This window comes from Acinonyx jubatus, chromosome A2 (assembly GCF_027475565.1).
Source record: "Acinonyx jubatus isolate Ajub_Pintada_27869175 chromosome A2, VMU_Ajub_asm_v1.0, whole genome shotgun sequence".
In the NCBI taxonomy this organism is placed as follows: domain Eukaryota; kingdom Metazoa; phylum Chordata; class Mammalia; order Carnivora; family Felidae; genus Acinonyx; species Acinonyx jubatus.
In genome coordinates, this window is record NC_069383.1 from 125,065,667 (window position 1) to 125,085,321 (window position 19,655).

At 38.9% G+C, this 19,655-nt stretch overlaps 1 protein-coding gene across 1 annotated transcript in view; it reads left to right on the forward strand.

Moving 5' to 3' along the window:
- The window catches only part of CNTN3 (contactin 3), a 339,764-nt gene that overhangs the window by 181,492 nt on the left and 138,617 nt on the right, over positions 1-19,655 (forward strand). Inside the window, exon 5 of the mRNA XM_015066053.3 lies at positions 7,085-7,180. Coding sequence (XP_014921539.2) covers positions 7,085-7,180 — 96 coding nt within the window. The remainder of the gene's footprint in view (positions 1-7,084; positions 7,181-19,655) is intronic.

Consider the following 19,655-nt stretch of genomic DNA (forward strand, 5'->3'; position numbering starts at 1 on the left):
TATTGCCTTTCCAGATGTTTTCATTGAGTTTTGTTTTTGTTTTTGTTTTTGTTTTGTTTTTTTGTAGCTTTTGTATAGGAGTGCGCAGCTTTCTTTTACTGAAAGCTATCTGATTCTTTCAAAGACAGTCTCATCATTTACACTGTTTAGGCAGTGATTTAATTTGGTAACTACCAACCACTAAGCATTTCAACATTAAACATTAAATGTTAAAGACATTTAAAGCATTATGCATGGTACTATTACTCTGCCTATCTGTGTTCCTTTGACAATGTATTTATCACTACTGGGTAATATTTTGCGTTTTAATTGAAAAGGCAACACTTCACCTCATAGCATCAAATACAATTGAGTTACACAACTAGTAAAGTTCACTTGCAGCTTTCAGTGATGATGATTTTAATAGTTCTCACGCTCTAAGTGCAAATGATCATAAGGTGTTTGGAGGCAGAGGTCTAAATTTTTAAGTGTTAAGGCTATTTACTCAGCTGGCCAAAATTTCCGACATATTGCCACTTTTATGCTTCATTTTAATCCTCTTAGGAAGAAAATGGTTTGTTTTATTTCTCAGTCTTTTATTGGCATCTTTTTTTTTTTTTGGTATTTATGGCATACCCAATTGCACATATGTGTACCTAATTCAACATATGGCCTTTTCCAGCATTTCCCATAAAATGTTCTACACAGAATTCTTTGGTCAGATATGTTTAGGATGCTCAATTCCCATCTGACATTAGTAGACCTCATGAGTGTGTATTTTATATTAAGGTCTCTGACTTATTCTGTATAAAGAAACTCATTTAATTTGGCTTAACCCCGCATTTCCCTAACTGACTTTGGTAGGAAACAAAGCCTTTGTTTGACTCATTTTAAGTCACGCAGAGGTACACTTGTGCACAGTAGCCCTGCGGTTATACTCAGTGACATTTCACATTCTGCTTGCTAGGTGATTACCTGAATTAATCTACATGGAGAAAGCAACACCTGCAATATACAGCAAGTGGAATCAGATTCCAAACTGAGCCCAAGATTGTCAGAAAATCAGAGTCACCCCAGTCTTTTCTGTGTATGTATCACTGGTTTCTTGTGGTCTTGTCTGCCTCTCCACAGCTTGGGGAGATCAGCCTAAAAGTAAAGTCCTTGAGGGGCACCTGGGTGGCTCAGTCAGTTAAGCGGCCAACTTCGGCTCAAGTCATGATCTCATAGTTCGTGGAGCCCCCCCCCCCCCCCCACCACATCGGGCTCTGTGCTGACAGCCCAGAGCCTGGAGCCTGCTTCACATTGTGTGTCTCCTCTCTGAGCCGCTCCCTTGCTTGTGCTCACTCGCTCTCGCTCTCTCTCTCTCTCAAATAAACGGTAAAAACATTTTAAAAAGTAAAGTCCTTGAGAAGTCCATGGAAAATCTGCTCAATCTAGAATATTAACAGACAGGCATCAAGGTAGTTATTTTATACTCCAGGAATGATCCAGGTGAATGGATGGGAAAGCATTCTGAATAAGGAGTGTACTTCTTTCCTGGCTCTACACATCTCCCTTTGATGCCAGCCTTGGAGATACTGGCCCCATGGTGTGCTTAGAGCTTTGGAATATCTGACTGTGGGGGGTGTGGAGGAAGAGTAAAAATAAAATAAAATGAAATATGGAGAGCTGGATTTTTTTCTTTGTTTTTCTTTGTTTCTCACTCATATTTCCCCAATTTTACATGTACTCATGTGTGTGTGTGTAGTTCTATACAGTTTTATCACTTGTGTAGTTTGTGTATCTGACTACAGTCAGTATCCCTGGCAATGCTTTTATAACCATAACCATCTCCCTGCTCCCACCTTCCCAAACACTGGCCACCACTGATCTGTTCTCTACTTCTAGTTTTTTATTTTAATTAAAAAATAATATCTAAAGGGAATCATACAGCAGGTAACCTTTCAGGGTTATTTGGGATTTTTTTTCACTCAGTATAATTCTGGAGATCCACGCAAGTTGTAAGGTGTATCAGTAGTTCATTGCTTTTTATTGCTGCATGGTAGTCCATGATATGTATCTACCAGTGTGAGTTTAACCATTGACCCATTGCAGGACATCTGGGTTATTTCCAGTTCAGGGCTATTGCCTATAAAGCTATATGAACTTTTGTGTACAGATTTTTGTGTGAAGGTATGTCTTCATTTTCTTGGGATAATTGGATGATATGGTATTTGTGTGTTTAGTTTTATATGAAACTGCCAAACTGTTTTCCAGAAAGGCTGTAACATTTTGCATTCCCACCAGCAAAGTACAAGTGATCCAGTTTCTCCACATCCTAAACCTTCAGGGTTTAGTGTTGTCACTGTTTATTAGTTTTAGCCACTCGGATATGTGTGCTGTGCTGTCTTATTGAGGTTTTACTTTATATTTCTCCTGAACATCTTTTCACATTCTTATTAGCCATCTGTGTATTCTCTTCAAGGAAGTGTCTGTTCAGGTTGTTTGCCCATTTTCTAACTGAATACTTTAGGTTTTTATTATTGAGTTTTGTGAGGACTTATTTATTCTAGGTACTATTCACTTCCTGGTCAAGTGGTTTGCAAACATTCTTCCCATTCTGTAGTTGATTTTTCATTTTCTTTACATGGGCTTTCCTAAGGCAAAAGTTTTTAATTTTGATAAAATCCAATTTATCAGTCTTCCCTTAATGATCCAGGTACTTGTTAGGTCTTTTGTTGTCAAAAACTCTTTGCTTAGTTGTAGGTCACAAAGATGTTCTATGTATTTCTCCAAGTTTATATATATATATTTATATATATATATATATATATATATACACACACACACACACACATATATATCTTAAACTTAAATGTAATATATATGTAATGTATATATAATATGTAATATATATACACATATATATGTATATATGTATATATGTGTATATATGTATACATATGTATACATATATACGTATGTATACATATATACACATATATATGTATACATATATATGTATATATATGTATGTGTATGTATGTATATGTGTATATATATGTATACATATATAATATGTAATATATATAATATATATTATATATATAAATGTAATATATATATATTACATTTAAGTTTATGATTCATTTTGAGTTAATTTTTATATATGAGTGAAGGTTAGGTCTTTTTTTCTTTTTTTTTCTTTTTTCTTTTTTTTTGCATATAGTTGTCTAGCTGCTTTGTCACCATGTAATTGAAAGGCTCTCCTTCCATTTGATTGCATCTGCCACTGTTAAAAATCAGTTGAGCATATTTATATGAGTCTATTTCTAGCCTGTTCTCTTCCATTGACCTGTGTACCTATTTCTCTGCCAGTACCACAGTGTCTTGATCATTGTAGCTATAAAATAAACCTTAGTATTAAGTAGAGTTATTCTTCCCACTTTATTCTTCTCAGTGAAGACGGTGTTTGCTATTCTCAGGCCTGTGCTTTTACATGTAAAATTTTTAAAAAGCTTGCCAGTACCTTCAGAAAGTAAGAGAACAAATGTTTTAAATGTTCTGGAATTTTAATACTAATCGGATATCATTTGCAGAGTTCATACCATGTTGAGACTTCCAGTCCTTGAACACAGTATGTATGACTCTCCATTTGGTTACATTTGTTTTCTCTCAGTATCTTGTCTTTTTCAGCGTATAGATCCTTCGCATGTTTTATTATCTGTATGCCTAAGGATCTAATTTTTTTTTGAATGATTGTGAGTAGTTTTGTGTTTTTAATTTTGGTTTTTGCATGCTCAGTGTTTGTATGTAGAAATTGCATCCTTTGACCTATTTAACTCACTGATTTATACTGAGAGGTTTTGTTTTGTTTTTGTTTTGACAGATTACTTCTGATTTTAATTTAGACATGTCATCTGCAAACAGGGGTGGTTTATTTCTTCATCTCCAAACTGTATACTTTTTAATTTCTTTTCCTTTCAATATTGCAGTGGTTAGAATATCAGTGATAAGAATGGACATCCTTGTCATATTCCTGATGTTAGGGAGAAAGCATTCTGTCCTGCACCATCAAATATGATGTTAACTTCTTTTAGATGCTCTTCTATCTTGTTAGTTTGTTTTTAAAGTCCAGCTAATTAGAGACTCCAAAATAATTTCAGAGTCTGCAAGAATTGGAAAGGAGACAAAAATAAAATTCTTAGATGTTTTTTAATCTACTATTTCTACTAACAAATTCTGGATTTAGTTTTTATTTTGACTCCTAAGCAGAGTTGTCCTAATACAATTCTTGCCAAGAATGGACTACAGGCATCCTTGAGTTTGGGTTACACATGTAACCATCCAATAGGTATTTCAGTAATCTAAAACTTTGCAGACATTTATGCTACCTTTATCTCTGTAGTCCTTAGTGTTACCCCCAAAGGGTGGGAATCTGGCTGTATTTTGAAGGAGGTGTTCTTTTGCATCAGTGGTTTTCCTTTGTTGATTCCTCTGTCTGAACAGAATCTCCCCCTCAACACCCCCACCCTCTGCACCCCATCCTGGATTTGACTGGCTGATTGCTACTCTTTCAAGGCATCTTTTCCGTCTCTCGGTTGAATGTTTGTTCCTCTGTGTACTTACCACCAGAAGAGCAAGGTTCTTGCTTTTGGTCTCAAGTCTCTTACCACACAGGGCTCTCTTTGAAAGGAAGCCCCAGTGGTTGGTATTTCAGAACCTAGCATGCAGCAGGCTGAAGTCTTAAGTGAATACTTGTTCAGTTAGTGACAGCTTCACTTTTTATCCCTACTGCTAAATGGATGTTTAACAGATTCTTTATCCCATGGGCATTTTCATATGCTCCAAAAAATTTGAGATATGTTTTAAGATACTTAATCTGGGTTGAACTTAGTGCATCTTGATAGGAAGCCACAAAGTTATATTTTGTGTGCACAAACTTTAGCCAGCAAGGTTGTTAAAACTGCAGATCTCCTTCTAACTGACTAGTTTTAAGCAATTTCCCAGGTATCTGCATTTGTAATAAGAATCGTAGGTGATAATAATGCAGGTGGTCCTGGACCACACTTTGAGTAACATAAAGTAAGAATTCAGAGGATTGTGTTTTAAGGAAAACAAAACTTCATTGTAGTCACAGTTTGCTAGCAACAAAGCCCTGGAAAACATGTTAAAGCCAGTACAGGTATTTTTCTTTGCTATCCCTGATGTATATGCTCCACAAACTGGCTACAGATATCCAAAAAAATAATGTTCTTTGTCCACGTGTAGCATAGAGACTGTTTCAATGCAAGGGTCTAGAGCAATGGGCTCATCTGTTGCACAGTATCAGTGCTTTAGGCAAAAGGGATTTTTACCTTTTGGGGAAAAAAGACGTTATTAGCTTCCATAGAACTGGTTTATCCTTTTGTGCATATTCCAGCTAAAACCAGAGATGAATCACTTCCATGGTGTGAATTTATGTAACAGAATAAAACAAGAATTGGGTAAGAAATAAGAAATGATGATACATACTTGGTTGCCAGAAAATCATTATTGGATATTATTTTTCCATATATAGGCTACATTCTGATATGAAGTACTCCCCTGTTTAGTCACTGGGAAATATTTGGATGGTACAATTTTGCAGTTCCAACTCAGGTATATTTCAGGAGGCTTCATGTTTTGATTATGTTGCATTTTACTTACACATTGAAGATAATATAATGCTCTGTTGTCATATCATTTTTGTAGGGTAACTTTTGGTTAAAATAAGTCCAGATGTAAAATTTTTTCTTTTACGGGCATACATAGTGAGTTTTGCTGAATAGCTTTATTCCATGCCTATAACCTATTCCATGCCTATTAAACCTAGTAGTTTAATACTATTTTTTCAGAAACATTAAAATGAAGCAAATAGACCCTCTTATTTCCTTCCGATGGGCTGATTTTAAGTGCTTAGAATATTCATAACTGCCTACAGTTTATAGTTTTTATCCGTGTGAAGATAATTATTTTGCTTTTTACATTTTCAAGACAAAGTTGAAATTTTCCAGGTCGTGTTCTGAAATACACATATTGCCTCACCACTTAAGCAATTTATATGAACACTTATGAGCTAGGAAATGAGTGTATTCTTTCACAAATTGACGGTGCAATTGTTCTGATACAGAAAGTGACACCATTGAGTATATTAAAAGTGGAATTCACAGTTTTTGGGTTCAAAGAAACAGTAGATTTTTTTCATGCTTTTTATTTCCCCAAAAGGCTTAAGTTTTGTTCAAAATGAGCCAATGAAATTTTCTCCATTCTGTAATTTATGCTGGAGAATAAGAATCAGAATTTGTTTTCCTGGATTGTTACTGGAAGAAATTAAACAATTTTTAAACATAATCACTGGTGGTCATAATAGTATTTGCCTTGATTCTCTATTAAAAATTTGGGGGGAAAAGTCTTTGGGCAGTTATAAAAATTATTTGCATTTTTTTCACAACTACAAATAAAAAGGAGTAGGTGGATTTAATATACTGTTATCCTTTGAATTCAACCTGCATGGTAATTTCAGGTGATGCATATCCTGTATAGAACCCTTCAAGACTTAGAATGAATAGACTTGTATCCAGAACCTGATTATTTTCAATTCTTTTTGTAAATAACGGCAATAATTGTAGGTAGGATAAAATTTGTTTAGGCTACTGATAATAAAGTATTTGGGGAGAGAAATTCATGAATAGCTGGCTTTCATTATAAGGTAAAGCTAAACATCTTCATGATTTGATGCATCACTGTGGCATATGTGGATATTGGTTCATGTATATTTTTGGTTCAAGATATTTCATTTCTGTCTTTGAGTCATATTTTCTAATTACTTAATTCTAATACCTGATTTGTCCTTTGGGGTAGTCTAGGCCATCTGACACTGTTAAAACACCACAGGATTAGTGAGTTTATATTTTTATTGTATTGCTGGGTTTCAAAGAAGCATTAATAAATCAAAACCCTCAATATTCCTTTTCAAAGAAAATGTTCTCCTCTTGAGATTCCTGACAAAGGGTTTTATCGTGCAAAAGAAAGGTTTGGCTCTGTGTTAACATTTTAATTTGTATTGTTCTTTCTGAAATTCCTTTCTGTTTTGTTTTCACAATAGATCTTGAAAATTTTAAAACCAAAATGAGAAGTACAGTGTCTGTGCGTGAAGGCCAGGGAGTCGTCCTGCTCTGTGGCCCGCCGCCACACTCCGGAGGTGAGAAGTGGTCTGTTTGTGTTTTTTTATATTCATTGACTAAGTTTCCGTGCAAGACCAACAGCATATGTACTGTTATTTCTTCCCTAAATTACCCTGAGAAAATTGATAGCCCAAGTATTGGATTCTGTCAGCTGAGTTGGAATATAAGAAACTATACAAAAGATAGTCCATCCCAAGAAGTTTATAAACATAATTTATTTCAACAAGGAGTGCTGTAAAGGGAAGTGAGATCAAGTTTGTTTCAATTACCTAATGGTGCTGAACAGTGCTTCTACACCATATCATTTGTTATTTCGTTCTAGAACATGACCTACATTAGAGTCTTTATGGTTTCCCCCTTCTCTCTCTCCCTACCTCTCTCTCTCCCCCTCTTCCTGTGTCTCTCTCTCTGTGTCTCATACACACACTTCAACATGATTAATATATGACATTGGGCCTCTGTATCATGTGATATATGTGTGTATGTATATATATATATATATATCAAAATAATATGTGTATGCGTATTCACGTCATTTTCGTTGGGGCGTTGGAGTTGCACGTTTTATGCTACATTGCTATAAATTGAAATACTGCTAAAAACTCAGAGTGAAAATGAACTTCAGTACATTTGAAAATAATTTAATAAGCATTGCTCCCTAGCAAGAGCCTGGAGTGTTGGTTTTATTTTGCTCTTGTGCTCACTATTGCAAACTTGGTCACTTACAGGAATAGAGAGGGCATTATTAATGTATAAATCACTGTTCTTGAAGACACAAACAATTCTGTTCTTGAGAGGATGGGAATTACTGAGAGCTAAACAGGTTAGAGAGAATCTTTCTGGCCAAAGGCAAAACTGAGAAGTCTTCTTCTCATCGTGGTGAAGTTTATTCAAATGAAAATATGTTGGACTTTATTTGTTTTGTGACATACAAACCAAAGTCCTTTTCCCCCAGTGACTTGCCAGTTTTAATCATCAAACCCTCAGTCCAATGAAACAAACATTTGCCATCATCACTCTCTGATCACTTGAAATGTATGAGCCAGCTGGAGGGCTTGATTAGCACACATGATTGCCATGATGTTGGGGGAATGGTTTACATCGGGCTCCCCAAAGTACTTGAGTAGTATATATTTTCTGGAATCTTGAAGTTACAGAGGAATTTTAACTTTGAAGGGAAACAGAGTCTCTTGAATGCAAATAAGAGTAACCGAGCTCAAACCCACTTGAAGAAAATAGGGAATTTACTGACCCACATCACTGGGATGATAAGTTGGCTTCTAGTAGAACTGTGTGGTTGTCACAGAGATGTACCGCCTGGAAAGACTTACTGCCTCACTGTGCATGGTGGAGTCAGTGGATAGCCTCTAATTCTCAACTCCCTTTCAATCTCCTCAACTATAGAGAGTCACTTGCCCATAATCTACCCCCTGTCTTGAGAGCCCACATCTGGTGACTCATCAGGGAAGGATTGAAGGGTAAGCCTTTTCTGCCCAACATTTTGGTGGGCAGTCTTCCAGAGCCTGCTGCCAGGATGTAAGGGGCATTGTTGGGCCACATCACACTTGGACTTCTTTCTCTTCCCAGTCCTGTTCCTGTTTCCTTCCTTTTATAAGCTTTGATCATTGATAAAAATATCCCAAACTCTATCTCAGTGTCTCCTCCCTGGGAACCTAGTCTCCCAGTCTGCTGGAGCCACAGGTTCAGCCAGTTTAATGAACAAGTGTCCTTTCTTTGGATATCATGGCCCTGCTTCCCTCAACGTTGATACTATGTAATGTAGACTCCTTGTGGTGGCAAAGGTGGTCTCTTTTAACTCCAAGCTATTGTGGTCCTTAATGCTAGCGATGCTAATGAAGCAGACAACCTGTTGTTCAATGGCTCTTGATTCTAACCCGATTAACCTTATTTAAGAGATTATTCCTGCAGCAGAGGGTCAGGGTCAGCTGTATCTACTGAGAAGCACTTGTATGAAAAAGATGCATTTTCTAAAAGAAGAGAAGGGTTTTGTTAGGAGAAAAAGCAAGGCAATGTATTAGGAACAATGGCTAGAAGTACACCTACCAAGGAAGTATCAAAATAAATTTATTTTTTAAAATGAATATAAAAAACAACTGGAGAATCTTGTCTGTGAGGAGCTTTGGAAATGTTGTCCTGACTTAAGATCCTGACTGAGTGATAACAAAGAAGGGACCTTTCGGTTGACTAACCTGTTGCATGAGACATGCTACAGAAGATGAATTCTTTTCTAATATCATGCACTTGGGGAACGATTGGTGACTTCATGTATTTCTCTTTTTATGTTTGAAGCACATGGGTTGGGGTAACTGTGAAAGTCAAGTAGGCTTGTAGATGAAGAAGGAAAGAAATTTCCCCGGAGAGGCCACGTTAGCCCTCAAGAGCCTAGACCATGCATAGAATTGTAAAGAACTGAGCAGAAGCATACCTTCTTTAGTGCTAGATTGTATAGGAAAATGATGAGGGCTACAGTGTCAGAGTTAGATGCTGAAAAAAGGATTCTCATTGATCCACGTCTGCCTAATGCTAAGATACTCACAATTTACATTCACTGCCCTGACACATTGGCTGGTGAACTCCTTGAAGACAGAGTCCAAGTTGCTCTTTGTTCTGTACCCAGGTGCCCAAGGGAAGGCAACCTTCTTCAGCACATGGGAAAATAATTTAATACATACTTGCTAAGCCACAAAAGGCTGGTTGATAACAAGTAGACAGTAAATATTGGTTGAACAAATGAACACATTCATGGAATGAATAAAGGAATCCTTTTTAAAGATTTGGTCAGTCATAAATGCTTTTTTGAGAAATCACGAGTAACTTTGTTTCTAGAGGTATAAGCATCTAACAACCAATATGCCCTGGGTGCCACCCAGACCGGTGCAGGCACTGACAAATGAGAGTGAACTTCAGCCAGAACAGCTGATAATCAGTTCTTCTTCCTATCGCCTATTGATTTAGGGAGTTTTATTCAGTGGAAAGTGTGAGGCAGGGCATAAAACAACTGAAGCTACGACACCAGGGTTTATCAGAACATGTGATATGTGGCATTCATGGCCCATTCTGTGACTCTACAAGACACGCACTTGCCCTTCTCTGTCTTACCACCCTGCTCTACCTTCATTCACTTCCCCTTTTTTCTTTTTTTCTTGGTCTCTTCTCCATGGCCAGAAATGTTTAATTGTGTTGTCATTTTCTAATTACTAAAGACACCGTCGTACTTACTCATCCACCATATTCCCTACCTGAGGAATACCCTGACATAGTAGGCTCAGAATGGCAAATAACAATCGTAATAGTAAAAACAACAGACATAGTCACAGCAACTCTGTTCACGGAGTGCTACTTAGATGCTAAACAGTGTGGTGGCTCTTTGTGGAAATCATCTGGCAGGAGATTCCTTTGATTAAAAGTATGAAGAGGAATTGGATGAGTGACAATCTAATGTAGAGTCAGAAACTTCAGTCCTGGAGATGCCAGGAGGCTCAGCTCTCACCCAGCCAATACCTGAATGCCTTGAGCCCAAACTTCTTGTTTATAAATATTTTTAATGTTTATTTTTTTGAGAGGGAGAGAAAGACAGAACACGAGTGGGGGAGGGGCAGAGAGAAGGGAGACAGAACTCGAAGCAGGCTCCCAGGCTCCCAGCTCTGAGCTGTCAGCACAGAGCCCAGTGTGGGGCTTGAACTCACAAACCACAAGATCATGACCTGAGCCGAAGTTGGACGCTTAACCAACTGAGCCACTCAGGCGCCACCCCCCCCCGCCCCAACCTTCTTGTTTATAAATGACAGATGAGGCAGGAGGCCAGAAAGTAAGCTTCAGCCCTGAGTCTCCCAGCTGTTGTTTAGGGCTACAATTTGGGAGTTCGGAAAGTGTGTCACTGAGAGGAAGCAGTCTACCTAAAATCATAGAACTCTGAGGAAGTAGAATGGCTGACTCCTGGCCGGGCCTCTTTCTATTCTGGCACAACCTAAAGCAACCCCCAGTTGCCATTCTCTACATGATGGTGGTACAAAGGCACAGAGTCCTCAGTGAAAGTGTCACTATCCTAGGCCAAGGGCTTCTGACATTTCATACCAGATGCAGCAGAGTTAATGGCTCTGTTTTAATATTCAAGGCCATTATTTATGTGAGCACAACAGATCAGCAATGCCAAAGTCTCCTGAGCAGAAATCTCTCCAGAGTTCAACCAAATGCCCAACTGAGGTATGTTCCAGTCCAGTACTTCTGAGACTTTGCTTGCAAATGAATCAACTGGGGACTTGATAAAATGCAGATTCTGATTCACTGGGTCTGGTTTGAGACCTGAGATTCTGCATTTTTAATAAGCTCTCTTCTGAAGCTGATGCTACTGGTCCTTGGGCCACACTCTGAATAGCAACACCCTACCTGTCTGTTCCATTAGGTGGAGTCCCTGAGGATTTCCTGTTACCTACTTCTGCCCTCACTCCTTCCCTTTTCCCTACCCAGTTTCTTGGCCCAAACACTGGAATAGGTTTGTAACTTCAGAACCAAAATATTACCTCCCCGCTGAGGACATCACTTTTTTTTTTTAATTTTTTTTTCCATTCAAGCCTAGAGTCTTTCTCAAGATGCTCTTTACTCAGATTTATTCCCTTGTTTTGTGGCCTTCCTGGTCTCAAACAGATTTATATGTAATGTCTCATAAACTCTTGTTTTTATGGGGTGCCTGGATGGCTCAGGTTGAACATCTGACTCTTTTTTGTTTAATGTTTATTTCTTTTTTGAGGGGGGGGGAGGGGAAGACAGAGGGAGACAGAGGATCTGGAGCAGGCTCTGTGCTGAGAGCAGAGAACCTAATGCTCATGAATAGTAAGATCATGAGCTGAGCTGAAATCAATAGTCAGATGCTTAACTGACTGAGCCACCCAGGCACCCCAAGATTCAGACTCTTGATTTCAGTTCAAGTCATGATCTCTTAGTGAGGAGATCAAGCTCCATGTCAAACTCTGTGCCGACAGCATGTATTCTGCTTGGGATTCTCTCTCTCCCTCACTCTGCCCCTCCCCCACTCACATTCTGTCTTTCTCTCTGAGAATCAGTCAATCAATCAGTCAATCAGTAAGTAACCCAACTAACAAACAAACAATAAAAACTGTTTAAAACTACTCTTTTTTCCTAAGTCCTAGGGGTTAGGGCGCTGTCCTTTTTAATGAAGGTCCCAGAGTCCCGAGCATAAGAAGCAATCATGGTTTTCTGTCTTGACTTCTAACCTCCCAGGTGTGATGTGAAAGGCCAGCCTAACCTCGAACTTGACTTTAGTTTAGATCTAAGAATTCATCGAGAACCTCACACCAAGAACAGACTTCAGACTTTAAATTACATGATATGACGTACCTTAGGTGTTGACGGGATCCATCATCCGTTGGGTGTACTAGTTTCTGCAAAACCCTTCTGGGAATGCCTCAGATCTCTGAGTGTGATGATGCTTTTCCTCTTTGGATCACAATAAGATGAACATAACAAGGCTCAAGGAGATATCGGTGAGAGTGTGCTGTGCATTTTTAAATCATCGACAGATGCAGTATGCAGCTTTATCTTTTCCCACACTGCTTTGTGCCTTCTTCTTCCACGGGGACACTTCAGGAGTCTAAAGCGCCCTACACTGGAAAGGCCTTCCTCATTTCGTCATGTGGAGGTCATAGAGGTCTTTTGTTTGGGCTTCAGTTGTGTTTTTCCCATAGCCAGCAATGTGATCTGTAAAGGTACTTCACAGCTGTTTATTGAAGGTCGCAGTAGCTGCTCTTACCTTTTTTTTTTTTTTTTTTAATTTCTGGCTTCTATTTCTTCTGTTACTGGCCCAAGTAAAATGATGGTAAAATCTCTTCTCTTGTCAATAAATGTTTTATTGTCTTTTGTTTACTTGGGATAAAAATCAGAAATACTCTTCCAAAATAGGCTAGGGAATTAAACACGGAAAGAGCCAAAATCAGGGTACCGAAGCTTGGAAACTGCATATATTGTTTATATTCCCTTAATTCACCAATGCAGATAATTTATAAGAAAGTGGCAGCAACCTGAGGCTGCTTTGCTTAAGAGCAGTCGCCATTTATTTGATGCCAATAAGAAGGAAAAACTGTTTCATGGTAGGTGACAATTAGAACTTTCTCTTAGGAGTCCATAAAACTCCTAAGTGACACAGGTCGCTGTCACTTGAGAGGAGTCTTATCTTCTACTCATTCTGTGACATTTTCTGCCACTTCCTATTCATTGGCTTCTCTACAGAAAAATCTAGTACCTCTCCAAGGCAAGAGGAATTAGCATCCCCTCGGAAATTAGTTGGAAGACTAGGAATTGACAAGTCAGAAATAAGAGACTGGGCATGGATTATCTATAGCTTAATTATCAATCTAGTTATCAACAGTGTGAAAATTAGCTGGGAATTAGTGTAATTACCATGCCATTACTGGTATCACTACAAAATCATTAGAAATTCAAATGCACCAGAAAAATTACCCTATTATAAATAAGGTTACAAGACTAGTTCGTGGGCACATCATGATAAATATTAATGAAGCGGGAATTCATAGGCTGATCAGGTTCTTGCATGCATGCATGTTAATAAAGAGTTGATTTTTGTCCGAAGATGGCCGATGATATTTATTCTGAGCGGAGAATAGGTTGTAGTCTTCCGCCGTGTTTGGTGTCTGATCCAGCTTCGCATGTCTTTGTTGCATGCATGCTCTTCTTGAAATGACAGCCCCAGACACTGCCATCCACTTACAGCAACACAGCCTTTGGGATGTTCAGAGGACAATGTGAGATGCCAAACAGCAGGTAGTGAAATGAAGTGACTTGATGCTAAAAATTACTTTGAAAATCCTGGTGTGACAGAGGTGAGAACTGTGAGCAACATAACCAGATGGCATGGGATTTACACCCTCTGTATCAACATCTTTGGTTGTTTTTTTATTTATTTTTTTTTTCTTTTCCTTCCTTTCCCCAAGACTGAAAAACAGAAGTCATCTCAGGTAGCTGAGATGGGGCAGGCCTGAGGAAAAAGTGCCAAGTAGGAGTTTTCTGGAAAGATGTGTCCCATGGCTAGACCCTTCATTAAGGTGCCAAAACATATCACCTGGTGTGTTTTGATGTGATTAACTCAAAAAGAATAATTTCCGCAAATAATCTGCAAACTTAACACCATTTTATCTTGGGCAGTCATTTTTCCTTCAGCTACACTTTTGTTGATGTACATGGACTTCTTGGTTTCCATCACATTTGCATCACTGGTCCCTGGGAAATGTTGCTCTGAGAGTTCAGAGGTGTCCCTTTCCCTAAAGCTGAAAAAGTTGCATCTTCACAGGCATTTATACCATCACAAGTTGTGAGATCAAGGTGAAGCAGGTGCACGGGTGGCTTACTAAGGAATAGGGATCTGTCCCATAGAATATCCTTCTGAATTTACTGCTTCTAACTCGGGAGAGGGGAGTGGATGGGGGTAGGTTAGCATGTCATGGCAAAAAGTTGGAGAGTCCACCTGTAGACTGAATGAATAATATATCAAATTGTAAAACTGATTTTTAATATATGTCAATTCTGATGTGACTTGACATTTAGAGGAGTCCAAAATATTAACAAATTCTTAGTAGTATTCAGACAAGTATGTTCTGAATCCATTGACACACAAACTTCAGCTGCTATTATATGGATGAGGCAAAATATTTTGATCTCTGCAGAGAGGATATGTTTTAGAGAATAGTCTTAATTGCTGAGCATCCATTTTGTAGTTGGAAATGGAGATGAACACTGAAGTACTTGGATGTAGAATCTGAGAATTCACTGAGTCTGCCTATTATCTGTTTATTCTTTTTCTCCATCCATACATCCATCTGTATGTCCATCCATCTATCCATCCATCCATCTATACATCCATCCATACATCCATACATCTGTCCATACATACATACATATGTACATACATACATATATCCGTCCATCCATGCATGTACCCATCCATTTTATTCATCCATTGATTTCCTCATGCATCCATCAAATATCTTTTGATGTGTAGAAGGCATTTTATGTCTTATAATGCTATTTTACTATAATAAATATGGCCATTTACCTGACAAATCTTAATATTAAGTAGAGAAAAAAACTGAGAGCATTGTTGATAAACTGGATAGGAATGTATTCAAACCAATATTAGCTGAGGCTTACCCCAAACCACTCTCCAAGTGAAAAGCCTGAAATTATGTAAGAAATAGAAAGATAAATAGAGTCCTCTTGCCCTCAGGACCTGTCCCACAGGACCTGGTCCCAAAAGAAGTGAGAAAAGTGGGTTTGCTGATGACTAGTTATGCCTGAAATAACAATAATAGTTATAGTTGCCATTTTTCAACCAGACACTGGGTTTATTGCTCATAACATCAAAGAAGGGGATAGTTCTCATATTCTGTATTGACAAGCTGAAGCTGAAAGGAGTTAGCTGATTTGTCCAAGGCTGCCCAATAGTGGATTTGGGCTTCAGACCTAGATCTATTGCTTTTTTTTCTTTTTAATGTTTATTTATTTTTGAAGGAAAGAACATGACCGGGAGAGAGGCAGAGAGAGGGGGATATCTAGGATCCGAAGCGGGCTCTGCGCTGACTGCAAGGAGCCAAATGTGAGATCAGGACATGAGCTGAAGTCAGATGCTCAACCAACTGAGCCACCAAGGAGCCCCGATCTGTTGGTTTTTGAAAGATTTTCCTATGTTCATAACAATTACAGGCTTCAGGGGTTTTTTTGTTTGTTTGTTTTGTACTTTTTTTTTATTTTGATTTACATATTATCTGCCTTCTGTGATGGTGTTCTTCAAAACCTTTTGATATATGCAGTGATATACTTAAAATGTTTATAAACACCTCCCCTCTCTCTGTCTCACTGTCTCCCCACCCACCTCAGACATACTTAGGAGGCATAGTGGGTACAAGCCAGGCATCTAAGAGCTAGATTGCTTGAGTTCCAGTTCTAACTCTTACTACAAACTTTGGGCATGTTGCCTAACCTCTGAATATGTTTATTATCTGTAAACAGGGAATAATCACAGAACTTATCTTTATAGGGAGGTTGTGAGAATTTAAGGTATGTGACTTGTTTGAAATGTCTGATTTATTTTTTAAACAAAAATATGCTATAGTCCTAATAGTTTGAGTTTATGGAAAAATATAAAAATTAAATAAAAGTAAATCTATAAAGAGGGTTTATTGTGTTTTTTCCCTGTACTCCAGAGGCTTATCTTGCCTGGCATATTTGTACCCCACTTTGGAGAACATTGTTCCAGAAAATGTTTGGGTTTCCCTCCGAGTTGGTTAATCTGTGGTTAGGGATGAAGGACTTGGCTGTTTCTTGTTTAACAGCACAGTGACACTTAGAAATAGCAAAATGGGGATGTCTTTGAGATGCTTATCCTGTACAAGCATCAGTGACTGCCTCTCCCCTGGGACTTACCCCCCTCCCCCCAACCATGGCCTCCACAGGCTGCACCTACCTATAGTATGTTCCAGCATTGGCTCATTGGCCCAGAGAAGGAACCTGACCAAGCTGGGCCAATCAGATGCTCTCTTCTGGAAACTTGGTATTTGACCCGACAGGAAAGAATTCTGAATTTTAAAGTTTGAGGCAGACTATTTCAATTAAGTAGGCTAGGCAGCCAAGAAAGCTGATGCATGTGAAGCAGAGATGTAGCCCTGTGAGGGATTAGGAGACCAGGGGCCGAGAGTAAAGACTAAGGACCCCTTAGCCACAGGCTCTCCAGCCTGCCTTCCTTTGCAGCTGCTTTCTTGACCTGGGGTGCTATGCACCAACCGTAGTACAGGGACATATATACTGCATTCCCACTCTGGTGGTCTTCTGTTTCTTACAACCAAAGGCTCACAGCTAATTCAAGGGACATTACTGTAAAGGCCATACTAGTCCTGGGGTAGGGGAATGACACTGATACAAGGCTAATAAGTAACTTAAAATAAAAAATAAAGAGGGCTGCCTGGGTGGCTCAGTCGGTTAAGCTTCCGACCCTTGGTTTCGGCTCAGGTCATGACCTCACGGTTCGTGAGTTCCAGCCCTGCGTCGAGCTCTGCACTGGCAGCATGGAGCCTGCTTGAGATTTCTCTCTGCCTCCCTGCCCCTCCCTGGCTTGCTCTTTCTCTCTCAAAAAATAAATAAACATTTAAAAAATAAATAATGAAAAATAAAATAAAATAAAAAATAAAGAAACAGGGGTGTCTGCATAGCTCAGTCAGTTAAGCGTCAGACTCTTGGTTTCAGCTCAGGTCATGATCTCATGGTTTGTGGGTTCAGTCCACACATCCGGCTCTGCACAGACAGTTGGGAGCTTGCTTGGGATTCTCTCTCTCCCCCTCTCTCTGCCCCTCCCCCACTCACATGCACTCTCAATAAATAAATAAGCATTTTAAAAAATAATAAATAGAAGCTACATGTTTCAACAAATGTCCTTGGGCTGTTCCAGCATCCTTTTATGATTGAAGTCAGCAGTGAACATACCACAATGTCCCTGGAAGGAGGCAAGGTCGTAGAAAACAATTTGAAAAAACTGTGCATTCATTGTTACTTACATTTGTGGTCTCTGAGTGAGTTTCCCCAAATTCTCAGGGATGCTACTGACCATTTCCACATAGATTTTATCACAGCAGCATGGCTTCATGCTTCTCCCTCCCATTTCATTCTCAGATCCTCTAAATGGTCTTCCCTAGTACAATGAGAAAATCACTTTTTCCTACTTTAAAGGCTGCAGTTTTCCTCACTCTGATGCCATCCACCCACAGACAGAAGTCAGAAGGAGCCTTAAGCCCATCAAGAAAATTACTTGCATAAGCTGGGAGTTTAAATCCGCTGTTACAGTGGTAGTGCTTCAACAAGAACTTATTTAAAAATTACAGAGCTCTGACTGATGTTGTCTGCTTTAAGTAAACATAAGGTTGTTAATTTAGTGCAAATCAAGGATGGTAAAGGCTTTGTTTCCTAACATTCTAAGCAGAAATTGAGGATGATCATTAGTTGGTACTTTTTATCATTAAAAACAAACAAAACAAACATCATAGTAGCACTGGGTAAGAGTTAAGAAGTAATCTGTGCACTGGCAAGAGAGAAAGCTAAACATTGGTTGCTTTGCCATGCAAATGCATTTATATGGACTTAGTGTTTTAATTAAGATTACAAGACCTATGGTAACAAACCTGAAAAGGTATTAGCACAAGCCAAAATGTACCTCTTGCTTAGATATGGTCCAAATCAAGCTCTCTGGCTCCATCCATTTATGCCCATTCATTACAATGTCTGACACCCATGGTCACTGCCTTTATCTCCCTCAAGGTATCAGAAAGAAAAGGGTGAAAGATGCCACTTGTGTGCTTTTTGTGGAGTAGGTCCGTATGGCACACGTTACCTATGTGCACATTCTATTGACTGGTCTCCAGTCACATAGTCATACTAAGCGCAAAGGAGGTAAGACTGTGTAGTCCTGTCTATGCCAGAGAAGAAATGAGAACAGGTTGGAAGCATGGCTAGGCCGTCTCTGCCATACTTAGGTAGATCTGTGCTTTTGAAAATATGCACATGAGAACCTGAGGCATCAGATAGAATCTCATGTCTTAAGGATTTGTTTGGGAACTCTAGTGGCTATGTGAGAAGTTTTATCTGGAGGACTTGTTTAAAATCTTCATTCCACGGGGTGCCTGGGTAGCTAAGTTAGTTAAGCATCCGCCTTCGGCTCAGGTCATGATCTCGCAGTTTGTGAGTTCAGGTCCTGCGTGGTGCTCTGTGCTGACAGCTCAGAGCCTGGAGCCTGCTTCGATTCTGTGTCTCCTCCTCTCTCTGCTTCTCCCCAGCTTGTGCTGTCTCTCTCTCTCTCTCAAAAATAAATAAACATAAAAAATTTAAAAAATGTTCGTTCTGTGATGTCAATGACTAAATAGTGTGGGGTCTTTCTTGGGAATCTGCACCCTTTATAAATGACTCAGGGAATTTTTTTTAAGTTTTTTTTTTTTTAATTTATTTTGAGAGAGAATTAGTTGGGGAAGGGCAGAGAGAGAGAGAGAGAGTGAGAGAGACTTCCGAGCAGGCTCCACGCTGTCACCACAGAGCGACAGCTCAGAACTCAAACTCTGGAACCACAGGATCATGACCTGAGCTGAAATCAAGTGTTGGGTGCTTAACCAACTGAGCTACCCAGGTGCCCCAGAGAATTTTTGATTCAGACGGTCTTTGAGCAACATTTTGAGACACGTTATCGTCAAGTCATACACATTTAAATGTGTTAAGGGAATATTTCAAGGAATGGAAGAATGTCATGATGGGAGAAGTGTAAGCATTGTAGTACTTTAGTGGTTGCAATTTATTATTAAGGACAATTTAGATTCTGAAAGGGAAATGGAATTCTTGGCTTGTATAAAACATTAGTGTTCATTTATTTATAAACTAGGCAGTTCTTATCTCAGCTAAGTTTTTTCTTCA